The following is a 12,757-nucleotide window of genomic DNA, read 5'->3' as shown; positions in this document are numbered from 1 at the left end:
GAATTATTTTAGAAAAACTACGTTTTTATATATGTAGCATCTCAACAAAAAGCCCACACATGTACATCTATATTCAATGCTTGTAGGTTCGCATAGGCAGCCCAGCAGTTAGAAACCGTGATTATGAACAGACAAAATGGTGTGTTTTACTTTTCTTGGTACTCTTTGCTATCTTCCCAAATTAGTATTCATTACTTTTTTATCAGAGAGAAAATAGTTACCTGTAATTGTGCACCAAGAAGACTACAGAGCTGTACCGCAAGGGAAGGCCTAAGATCATGTGCGCAGCAGGAGCGAGTGCGGGGAGCCCGGCCGGGGGCGGCGGGGAGAGGAGCACACGCTCAGAGGGAGAGACGGCAGCTCGGGGGGCAGGCTGGTGGGGGGCAGACGTGGGAAAGAGACTTTGCACTAACATCCTCCTGACCTAGCACTTTTCTAAAAAATGATGTTCCTATTCACTTTGAAAAGAAAGAAAACTGAGGCAGCGGACTCTAAGAGGCATACCGTGTACAAAGGTCCATGGCATGGAAATGGAGAAACTTCCCCAACAGCCCTCCATCTGCAGGAGGGCCAAGCAGGGTGCCTGGCTGCTTCCGACGGTGGGGTGCGCGGCTCTTGATCTCAGGGGTGTAAGGGGTGGGGGAGCCAAGAGCTCAAAACCAGTTTTCTTATTAGGACAGACACATTTTTCATTCTAAGGACGTCCTTGTCCTTGTCCATCCAAGGCCATCCCTGGGCCTTCCACCTCAGCCGCTCCTTTCTGAGGCCACGTCCACTCATGCGGCAGGGGCAGGGGGTGGGGTGGGGGGAGCCCTTGGGCCGCGCAGACACAGTACCTTCTCCAGTTTCACCCGCGATTCTCGTCCACATTCCAGGGGGGTGGTGAGGGTATTTAAATCCTGACCCCAGAAGGCAAAAAACTTCTCAATTCGAAGACTACGAAGAGCATAGTACCCAGCATTCCGGATTCCGTATTTCTGCCCAACACTCATCACCTCGTTGTACACGTGCAGGGCATACTAGAGGGGGAGAGGAGAGGTCAGTAACTCACACATCCATTCGACATGGGGGTGTGTCTGGCAGTGCCGACGGCAGGCCACCTCGACTCTGACAAGGCAGAGGGTGTATGAAATTCTCAGGATGTCTCATCTTTGACAAACCAAAGCACTACCCCCTCCAGGGATAATGAGCCAGGGTCTCCCCAACCCCAACATTAAGCTCCATGAAAGCAGTACCCGTATCTTTCCCTTCTCTCCAGCGCCTCGAACAGGGAGCAGGTCGCGAGTACCAATCCTAGATGCATGCTTACCCCCCGGCATGGCCAGGCCCATCACCGCCTCCGCAGCAGCCCAGTCATCTGCCACGGGCTTTGCTCTCTTGCCCCGCTTGGCTCCCCCGTGACCCCTCATGCACTGCCCGGGCTAGGAAATGGATCACACACAACTCTGCACAGTCTCTGACTTTTCACAGATGACAGCACATCCAGACAACCAGATCAAGTCACAGAGGAGCCAGGAAGGCAGCACAGCCCTGCCCATGTCCCACAGCAGCCAGCCTCTTGTGGCATTCTTTTCTTGGTTCTAGAAACTCAGATACCTTAAGCAAACAAAGTTTTCCAAATGGAAAGCGAATGCTCAATCCCTACCTAAACACGCTGTGTGGAATCTAAAGCCCAGAACAGGGACGCCTGGGTGGCTCACTTGGTTAAGCAGCTGCCTTCGGCTCAGGTCATGATCCCAGCGTCCTGGGATCGAGTCCCACATCGGGCTCGTTGCTCAGCAGGGAGCCTGCTTCTCCCTCTGCCTCTGCCTGCCTCTCTGTCTGCCTATGCTTGCTCTCTCTCCCTCTCTCTCTGACAAATAAATAAATAAAATCTTTAAAGCCCAGAACAGACAACGTTATTTGCTAGAAAAACTGTGAAACAAAAACCCAAACGAGAAATCGGAGAAACGCTGTGTGATCACACTAAGTGGAACCCAAAACAACGAAGAAACGCAAACCCACACCTCCAGAAAGACTAGAGTTGTGGTTCGAGAGTTGGGGGGCTCCAGGAGGGGAAGTGGAGGGAGGGGACAAAAGGTACAGACTCCAGGCAGGAGACAAATGAGAGCTAGCGAGGGAGCAGACCACCTGATGACCCTGGCGGGGACCCTGCTGTGTGACAGACGCATGGGCTGTTTCAAGAGTGAGTCCCGAGTATCTTCGTCACAAGGAAAACACCTTTGTGTGCTCTTCCCTGAGAGATGAACGACGCTTGTGGAACTTAGCCCGGCAGTTCTTCCACGGGGCTGGTCAGTCCACCAGGCCGTGCGCACGCAAACCTGTCCAGTGACACGTGCCCACGGTAAAACCAGAAAAACACCTGGCTTCCTCCTCGGCATGGAAGTCCTTTCCCCTGGTGGGGCCCCTGGCCTGTCTGGTGCATTCCTCCAGCTGAGGCAGCAGCTGCTGAACGGGCCACCCGCGGGGACAGCCTCCATGCGACCGCATCTACACACAGCTATGGTGCCTGTGGCCCAGACACCTGCATGGGGGCAGGCTGAGGGGACAGTGACAGGGACGTGGCAATAATGAAGGGCCCGCATCCCTGGTGCCTTCCGTTCAGTGCTTTCCGGTCTTGAGCTGAATACTAGAGAGAAGAGGAAGGCCAGGGAAGAAAGACTCAGTAGGCAACTAGGGCTGGATGAGAAAAGCAGGTCCCGAGCACGTACTCCTTGTCTAAGTGCTGGGGATTCAGTGTGAGCAAAGCAAGAACCTACCATCTGCCACCACATCTCGGAATACATTTCCCTCAAAGAGACCAATGTAGTTGACAGTAGAGTTCACATGGCTTTGAACCATGTGGGTCTCGCCTCTACATGGACTTCTGCACATGGTACGGGGCTGTAAATATATTTCCCTTAGGATTTTACTAACATTTTCTTTTTTCTAGCTTCCTAGACTGTAAGAGGACAGTACACAGTACACAGAGCACACGAAGTATGTGTCCGTCAGCTCCTCGAGTGATCAGTAAGGCTTCCAGTCAACAGCGGGCTCTTAGCAGATCATGTTTTTGAGGAGATGAAAGTTCTATGTGGGGCTCTGACTGGGGCGGGATGGGGGTGCCCTGACCTAGACGTTATTCAAGGGTCAACTGCATAACCTTCTTGAGGATGAAAGCGCTTGAGAAGAACCCAGGCATGGCACAAATCACCTCTTGGACTCATGGAAAATAATCATAAAAGCAGGACCAGCCCAGGATAGACATAGAAACCAAGGCCTTAACTAATGAAGCTACTGGAGCCACAGAGCATCCCCCTCTTGACCAGGTTTGGCCACTTAATGACACAGGCACCCAAGTGGCAAAGCTGACTGATCATGTGGCACTTCAGAATCGATCCCTGCCTGCCAGGCACAAGTCAGCTAACTCTGCATCAACTCTTCCCAAATTATGACTAATCCCTTCATCTTAAAACGGTTATATCTGTCTGGACAAGGACATAAAATTCCACGGGCTGGCAGATGCATACTTCCGCCAGTAACGGAAAGAAAGCCTAAGGCTGTAGGTAATGCAACTAACATCAAGAACAAGACAGAGATGCCTAGGATCCCTACGTACCTAAGCCTGGACCCTGAAAATTCCAAGGACTCAACTAAAAAACAACTATAAGAAAATTTAGTAAGGAAATAAAAAATAGAAAAAAATGGCTTTCATTATCACTTTGGGGCGCCTGGGTGGCTCAGTTAAGGCTAAACATTTGCCTTCAGCTCAGATCATGATCTCAGGGTCCTGGGATCAAGACCCGATTCGAGCTCCTGGCTAAGCTGCTCCCTTTCCCTCTGCCCATCTCCCAACCTGTGCATGCTCCCGCCCTCAAATAATAAAATCTTTTTAAAAAAATAATAATCACTTAGAAGATAATGGAACAAAGATACTCCTCTCATTCACAATAGCGACAAAATATTTTAACATCTGTAAGAAGAAAACTTCAAATATCTCTGAAAGGTCACCAAAAATACTTAAATAAAAACTCAAAGTCTTTTTCTTTTTAAGATTGAGCACATCAGGGGCGCCTGGGTGGCTCAGTGGGTTAAAGCCTCTGCCTTCGGCTCAGGTCATGATCCCAGGGTCCTGGGATGGAGCCCCGCATCGGGCTCTCTGCTCAGCGGGGAGCCTGCTTCCTCCTCTCTCTCTGCCTCCTTGTGATTTCTGTCTGTCAAATAAATCAATCAATCTTTAAAAAAAAAAGAAAGATTGAGCACATCATGTCAGTTCTTCCTAATGTATAAATGTAATATAATCCAGAATCCGTCAGTGTTCTTAACTAGATAATTATAGTTTCCAAGGGAAAATAAGAAAACATGAATGGTTTTTTCCCCAGAGTTTTCCAAGCTATGGAGGAGGATAAGCACGACCAAATATTACAATATATAAGTGACCCTGATCATGGATAGACTAAGGGAACAGAAGTCCAAAAATAAAAACAGAAGTCCAGAAATTAATCCAAAAACATAGAGGAATTTAGGATCCGGTAAGGACGGAATGTCAAATCAACTGGTTATCCATGTAGAAAAAAAAGTCTAATCCATATCCCATGAAGTACAGCAAGAGACACTGCGAAAGGATGGGGCATCAAAATACATGAAAACCCCACAAACCCATACAACAGAGCAACACAACTATAAAAGCACTAGAGGAAAACTGAAAAAAATCTTATAATCCTGACACTATGCATCACACTCCAGAAGGCACAAAAGATCAACTCAATTACATAAAAATCAAATCTCTGCAATGTATGAAACATTTCTCATAATTTTTTTTTTAAACCCTGTGTGGCAAAAAAATGAAAAGACCAGTGACAAACTGGGGGGCATCTAGGTGGCTCAGTGGTTAAAGCCTCCAATTCTTGGTTTCAGCTCAGGTCACGATCTCTCGGTTCTGAGATCAAGTCCCGCACCGAGTCTGCCGGAGACTCTCCCTCTGCCCATCACAAACTGGGGGGCATCTAGGTGGCTCAGTGGTTAAAGCCTCCAATTCTTGGTTTCAGCTCAGGTCACGATCTCTCGGTTCTGAGATCAAGTCCCGCACCGAGTCTGCCCGAGACTCTCCCTCTGCCCATCACCCTGCTTGCGCGCACACTCTCCAATAAAATCAATCTTAAGAAAAAAAAAAAAAAAGACAAACTGGGATACACCTCAACAGCAAGGACTGATTTAGACAATGCTTAAAAACTGGTAAACAGACCAATCATTGGGGCACCTGAGTGGCTCAGTGGGTTAAAGCCTCTGCCGGGACCAGGGTCCTGGGATCGAGCTCCAAATCGGGCTCTCTGCTCAGCGGGGAGCCTGCTTCCCTTCCTCTTTCTCTGCCTTCCTCTCTGCCTCCTTGTGATCTCTGTCAAATGGATAATTAAAATCTTAAAATAAATAAATAAATAAATAAAAATCTTCAGTGGAAAAAAAAAAAGACCAATCATTGATTACAAAAGTGCACAAAGGTTATGACCAGAACATTCATTCATGCAACGTTTATTAACCACTTACTGTGTGCCACATACTTCTCTAGGTGCCTAGGATATAAAAGTTAAAACAGATAAATAATCCTGCCTTCAGAGAACTTAAATAAAGGTAATCTGATGAATGAAATAAATAAAATACATTTCATCACATGGAAAGCAGAGAGGGAGAACCAGGGGGTGGGGTGGCTGTTGTGCCCGTTAAGGCCTCATCTGGAAGATGCCATGTGAACGCAACCCGAAGCAGGTGCGGCTCTGAGAGCCTCCCGATGGGGGAAGGGCACACCAGGGAAGGGGAAGAGCCAAGTGCAAAGACCCTGAGGCAGGAGCAGCAGCACGGTCAGGGACTGGCAAGGAGCAGAAGAGGCAGAGAAAGGATAAGGTCAGAAGAACAAGGTGCGGGAGGGGCAGGCAGGAGTGCACAGGTCCTACAGATGAGCTTTTACTTGGAAATGGGTTCTGAAAAGTTGCTTCATCTCACAAAGAAAGTGAAGAGTGCGCTGACAACGCCGTACCTATCAGCCAGCGTGTGAGAGAGCAGCGTTGGGGCGTGCGCGTGTGCGGCCCGGGAAGACAACGGGACACAGAGCGGCTTCTAACAAAGGCCTACAAAGCGCTACACCCACAAACGTCCATTAGTCCCAGACTAATCATGTAAATGATGATTTGATGATGTGATGTGAAGTAAGACTCACCATTGTTAAAAAATAAAGAGGGAGCTCTTCTCTTTAGGTACTGACCCGGAAGGAGCTCTACGATTATTAAGAACATCTGGATGCTTCCATCTGTGTTTCTAAAAAAGGGTTATGGTGTCTTTGAACTTATCTGCATATGCACAGAAATCTTGGACATGACCTACAAAAAATAGCTGGTCACTAGTGGTTGCTGGGAACTGCTCAGGTGGCACTAAATCCTTCCTATAGGTTTTGATTTTTTTTTTTTAATTTGTAAAGATTTTATTTATTTATTTGACAGACAGAGATCACAAGTAGGCAGAGAGGCAGGCAGAGAGGGGGAAGCAGGCTCCCTGTTGAGCAAAGAGCCCAATTTGGGGCTTGATCCCAGGACCCTGAGATCATGACCTGAGCCGAAGGCAGAGGCTTTAACCCACTGAGCCACCCAGGCGCCCCTAGGTTTTGATTTTTAAACCATGTAAATGTATTTCCTCTTCAAAAAGTAAATATCTTAGTTCAAATGTTGAAGTCCTTCCACTGCAGCCTACCTCAGTTCCCAAGGCCCAGCTGGAAATGCTCTCTAGCCCTGCCAGTGCCCAGCCGGCGTGGGGAAGCCGGCGCCTTCCCCGGGAGGCTCACCTCTATGGGGATATAGAGCATGAATCCCGGCTCTCCCGTGTGCGTCATGCTCATCACCCGGATCCCGTTCGCGTAGCCCACGCTCATCTCCTGTGGAAGCAGAGGGAGCGGTTGAGCACGGGCACTTCAGAGGTCCTGGGCACCCAGTGCTTGCGGAGCGACGAACACCTGAGGTGAGCCCCTCTCGTTCGCTCTGCACCTCTGATTCGACAAGGGCACATGTGAATGAAAAATTCATCCTCCAAGTGGTCTGTCTGCAAGTACTGGGGTCACCAGGAACGGAGCAGAGTCGCTACAATCTCTCTTCCCAGGAGTGTCGCCACTGCAGGAGGGCCAGCCAAGCTGCTGGTGGGAAGTGGAGGCAAAGTCTTTATAAGCAAGAAACACTTCTTGTCACAAAGCCCTGCTGAGGACTGGTTGTAGTCAGGGGCCTCTTGAGTGATGAAGACCGGGTCAATGTCTTCTCCAGGGGATCTGGCAGCCAAGTCCCGGGCACCTGCCCCACAAGAGGGCACCCGATGACCACAGAACGTGGTGCACCTGCTACTCGGGTCAGAGGCTGGGCTTCTCACCCTCAGAATGTGTTTATGGAGCCTTAGTTACCTAACGGCCCTCTGGCACCATTGTTGTTCCTATCATGGAAAGTGCTAAGTCCCAGATGGCAGTGAAGCAAGCTACTCCCCCAGGGAGCCCAAGAGGACACGCTGCTCCGCAGGCTCATGCACATGGACCACTCGTCAGGAAGCAAGCCCTGCAGGGAAGGGCCTGCTAACGGCTAATGGCGTGAGCTTTCCGTTGCTTCCATTCTGCCGCGGAGGAAAAGGAAAACTGTACAGTCAGCAGCTGGATCCCAGCTTGGGTCCGAATTTCGAGAAGCCTCTATGAGTAACTGTCCCACGGCTGTTGGTTACAGGTCACCAAACCACTGGTCTGTTTAGACCTCGTTTACCAGCATTCAGTTCCCACTTGTTTTACTCAGTTATCAGTGGCTACTGTTGCCAAACATAAGGAACTTACAGAAGCTGCTCACCCAGAGATACCACACAGACAGAAGTTACTCTGTGAAGGGGAAGGGGAAGCACAGAGAATGCGGACCTGACCTTAACCAGCATTTTTGGCATCCGTGTAATAATGCTCTAACTTAGGAAATTTAAGCCACTGCTACATAAAGCAATAAATATATAGGGCTGATACTCCGAGAAGTTAAATCCACTTTCAAAGATAGCCTAATGCTTACTGAATAAGGAGACCTGGCAGGGTGAAAAATAAACGAATTTACTGAGTCATTTTGTTTGCTTAATGAAAACCACAACACCCTTTGTGGGCATCAATTGCTGTAGTAAGAACATGTAATTGCCATCACTATAAAACAAGTATTCCCTTAACAACCCACTTAACAACTAAAACTTTATTAGCACCCACCTTGCAAAAGAGACTTGGGAAGTGGTCCGGAGTCATAGGGGCATAGGACAGCTCGGACAGCACATCCACAGCGCGAGGACCGATCAGATTGAGGGCTAAATGGAAAGGAACGAGAGATGCCAGTCCAGGTGACAGCGGGGCCAAAGAGAAAAGTCGGTTTTGGACTTGATCCCTTGCTGCCAGGCCTGGGCATTGAGACCACGACAGCAACCCTTTGCTTAGGCAACCCAAGAATGGACAGAGAGAGAGTCCCTCCATTCTGACAAACACACCCCTCCTGACAGGCTGCCACAGGCAGCTACTGACTGCTGGCAACAGCGCCCAGCGAGCTGCTTCCTCTGCCGGGCTGCGCTGGGAGACAACCCACGGCCGCCTCTGCAGGGACACTGGGATCGTGAGACCACGTCCTGGCTGACGACAGGAGCCCACTGCCAGGCCTGGCCTTGAACTGGCCGCACAGTTCCCACTGCCTCCCTTTTCCCACGCTGCTACGTGACGTGAGGAGCCCAATCCCCGATCTGCACCAGGAGGACAGCCCTGAGGAGAGCTGCCCAACCAGCCTGGAGTCCATCATGTGACAGCAGCCTGTGGGAACTACACACCAACCACCCTCAGGGGCTAGAAAACAACTCCGGTTCTACAGTCTGCTAGTCTGGTAGCAAGAAGGAAAAGCTGCTATGAATTGGCAACGAGGGCCTGCTGGGGACGAGGGGTGGGTGTCAGTTTAATGGGGGGTTGGCAGGCATTAAACCTAGAATGAGCAGGTAGAAGGAGGGGCTGCTCCCCCACAGGACTGCTCAGGAGGAGACAATTAAGTCATCCTTGGGGAGCCTGTGTGGCTCAGTCAGCTGAGTGTCTGCCTTCAGCTCAGGTCATGATCTTGGGTCCTGGGATTGAGTCCCGCATCGGGCTCCCTGCTCTGTGGGAAGCCTGCTTCTCCCTCTCCCGCTCCCCCTGCTTATGCTCCCTCTTTCACTGCTTCTCTGTCAAATAAATAAATAAAATCTTAAAAAAAAAATTAAGTCATCCTCAAAAATTATTCACTCACTTAGAAAAGGTAACGGGAAATTCTGAGGAGAATAATACATCAGCAATAAATTTAAAAATACCGTTCAGGACACCAGAGTGATGCAGTGGGTTGGGCATCCGACTCTTGATTTTATCTCAGGTAACAATCTCAGGGTCATGGGATCAGGTCCCATGTTGAGCTCAGCGCTCAGCATGGACTCTGCTGATAAATAAATAAAATCTTTTCTTAAAAAATTGATTTATTTGACAGAGAGAGACACAGTGAGAGAGGGAAGCACAAGCAGGGGGAGTGGGAGAGGGAGAAGCAGGCTTCTCGCTGAGCAGGAAGCCTGATGTGGGGCTTGATCCCAGGACCCTGGGATCATGACCTGAGCAGAAGGCAGACGCTTAATGACTAAGCCACCCAGGTGCCCCTGATAAATCTTTTAAAGGAAAATTTATCTCTTTTAGAGAGAGTGCGAGCACATGATGGGGAGGAGGGGCAGAGGGAGAGAGAGAATCTCAAGCAGACTCCACAATGAGCCTCACGTAGGGCTTGATCTTACAACCCTGAGATCATGACTTGAGACGGAATCAAGTCAGATGCCCAACCGACTGTGCCACCCAGGCACCCTGTCAAACAGATACAGAGAATCTTTAAAAAAAAAAGGGGGGGGTCTGGGTGGCTCAGTGGGTTAAGCCACGCCTTCGGCTCAGGTCATGATCTCAGGGTCCTGGGATTGAGCCCCGCATCGGACTCTGCTTGGTGGGGAGCCTGCTTCCCTTCCTCTCTCTCTGCCTGACTCTCTGCCTACTTGTGATCTCTCTCTGTCAAATAAATAAATAAAATCTTTAAAAAAAAAACAACAACAAAAAAAACTATTGGGGTCCCTGGTGGCTCAGTTGTTAAGCATCTGCCTTTGGCTGAGGACATGATCCCAGGGTCCTGCAAATGAGCCCCACGCTGGGATCCCTGCTCAGCAGGAAGCCTGCTTCTCCCTCTTCCACTCCCCCTGCTTGTGTTCCCTCTCTCACTCTCTGTCAAATAAATAAATAAAATCTTTAAAAAAAATACTATTCAAATGATTTACTCATTCATTTAGGCAATATCTGCACTCCTCCATGCTGGCTGTAGGGATACAGCAGCAAACAAAACAAACCACAACTAAAGCACAACTCAGCGCACACCGCACTGACAAAAACCTGGGTATCAGAGAGCGACGCTGTGCGCCCAGAGAGCCTCCTGCACGCCTCTGACTCTGATCCCCATTTCTGAATGTCAAATAGAAAGAAGGCAAATGGAGAAGACACATCTGGACAGGCTGGCCTTTCCCTGCGCAGCTGACCCCAGAGGGACCGCCTACCGGTGTATTTCCAGGTGACGTCCTCCAGAAGCAGGTTGCTGTCTTCCGGCATATGCTTCTTAAGCCAGGCCCAACAGTGGACCTGCTGGTCGGTGGGGGAAATCATGAAGAAACTGAGAGGGAGACAGAGAGTAATCAAAGCCAGGCAGCTGAGAAAGGCTCAGGAAGCAGGCAGGTTAACTCATTTCAAAGCAACCCATGAGCAGAAGAGAGGGCCAGCAGTGCCCAAGCCCAGGATCTAACGAGTAAGCACAAAACAAGACCCGGGCTTCCTGTCAGTGCCAAGACAGCATACAAGACAGACTATGGTAAGCGACCATCTCTGCCCCTAGGGTGACTCCTCTGTTCACAGAGAATTTTATTAATCTGGGGGTTTCTTCTCCTTCCCTTGTGATTTCTGTCTGTACTGCACTGCCAGTGACCAGGCCAGGAATGTCTAAAATCTCTGTGTCCTGGGTGTAAGCTGGTTTCCTGGAGCCCAGGGCTGGGCGCTCGGCTCCCCACATGGAGTCGGGGGGCCGTGGGGGGCGGTGGGGGACGTGGGTCTCACCTGCGCTTGCTCAGGCGTGCGACACTGCAGTCGTTCTCATAGCCCCCGCCCTGGTTGAGCATGCCGGTGTGCACGATGTGGCCCACAGGCACGTCCAAGTCGTTGGAGAAGAGGTACTGAAGGACTTCCAGGGCCTGGTCCCCGGTGGACTGCCGGGTTAGGGAACAAAGCAGAGAGCGTGAGCACGACAGCCTGTGGCCAGGTGACACTGGGACCTGCTGAGGAGATTCCCCTCATCATCCCCCAGCAACGGTGCCTGCGGTTTTACTCCACCGGCCAGAAGCTCCACAGAAAGCTAGCTCGATTCCGCCGGTAAGTGGGCCTCGGCGAGCGGATTACAACCCAGAAACAGCTCAGAATTTAGAGAAATGCTATAATACAGCTAAAACACTAAGATATACCAGAGTTCTTAGAGAAGCAGTTTTAAAGTGACAGATGAAAAACGGGGCATTCAACGAATACGCAAAGGTTCCTAATCTCTTCTTTTGGTTCCCAAGCACTTACTGTTATTTCAAACTTTGTGAAAGAAGACATGTCAATGACGCACACAGCTTCCTTACAGCACTTGACCTCGGACTCCACAATTTCAAACCAGTCTGGCTTATAGAACGTCTTGCTCTGCTCCAATGCCAGGAGGTCTGTGGACCAGAAAACAACAAAAGAAAAAGAGAAAAGGAGATTTATATTGTGTGGAGCTTAGTAGAGCGTGACAGATTTTGTTTACTCCTCTAGGAGCATGTTCTAGCTGTAATGCATTTTAAATGGGTTTTATTGGCCCTCAGGACAAAAAGGAACAAAAATGAAAACAGGCCTTCTTACCCTTGTCCGGTGGCACAAAGTACTTGGGCCTCTCAAATCCATGTTTCTCCATCCACCTGGCTCCTTGTGCGTCCAGCCGGTCATAGAGAGGGGAGGTGCGTAACTGCCTCCCGGTCTGGAAGTCCCAACGGGGAACCTTCAGATCGTACAGCAGAGCTGGAACAGATAAGGACAGTCTCTGCCAGCCCAAACCACAGGGCGGAGAACACAGCATCCACGAGGTTCAGGACTTGCTCCTATGCACAAGAGCACGCTCTGCGGGCTAACAGGGCCTAATATGGACCAGTGCCCAGCGCGACAGGCCAGCTCCCAAAGAAAGAGGAATGCTGCAGAAGCCGTGCTCCTCCCTCACGGTTACACAGCTGTGAGCCGCAGAACCCTCCAGGTTCGAGTCCGCAGGCAGAGTCGATGGGAGGAAGGTCCGATTTCCCCAGCAGAGAGGAAGGCTGCACCGCCACAGCACACAGCAGGCAACAATGTGTGAACACACGGCGTGTGCGTCTTTATGGGGCCAGAGTCGCTGAGGCCTCAGAACTGCTACAGACACCTCTCTCTAACATCTGACCCGCTTTCGAAGTGAAAGGGCACAGAGTATACCCTGATTTGGTGGCCGTGGGTATAGGACGGGTTGCAGAGCCCTGGCCCAGTGACAGAGTCACATAACAAAGCCAAGGTCAGAATTCAGGTCTCCTAGTGTCTAATCTCCGACAGCAAGATGTGAAAACAGCCAGCAAGAGTGGGAGCTCGAGTCCTAGCACAGAGAAAACCTGACCTCGTGGCATGCCA

General features: G+C 50.1%; 1 protein-coding gene across 2 annotated transcripts in view; it reads right to left on the bottom strand.

The window, feature by feature from the left end:
• LOC122911248 (pyruvate dehydrogenase phosphatase regulatory subunit, mitochondrial) overlaps positions 1-12,757 on the bottom strand; it is a 38,048-nt gene that overhangs the window by 4,920 nt on the left and 20,371 nt on the right. For both annotated transcript variants that reach the window (XM_044255741.1, XM_044255742.1), the window contains 7 exons: positions 11,972-12,127; positions 11,657-11,790; positions 11,153-11,301; positions 10,603-10,715; positions 8,231-8,325; positions 6,809-6,898; positions 837-1,019 (listed from right to left, as the gene is read on the bottom strand). In XM_044255741.1, coding sequence (XP_044111676.1) covers positions 837-1,019; positions 6,809-6,898; positions 8,231-8,325; positions 10,603-10,715; positions 11,153-11,301; positions 11,657-11,790; positions 11,972-12,127 — 920 coding nt within the window. The remainder of the gene's footprint in view (positions 1-836; positions 1,020-6,808; positions 6,899-8,230; positions 8,326-10,602; positions 10,716-11,152; positions 11,302-11,656; positions 11,791-11,971; positions 12,128-12,757) is intronic.

Source organism: Neovison vison, chromosome 7, assembly GCF_020171115.1.
Source record: "Neovison vison isolate M4711 chromosome 7, ASM_NN_V1, whole genome shotgun sequence".
NCBI lineage: Eukaryota > Metazoa > Chordata > Mammalia > Carnivora > Mustelidae > Neogale > Neogale vison.
This window is presented reverse-complemented; position numbering and strand designations above follow the sequence as displayed.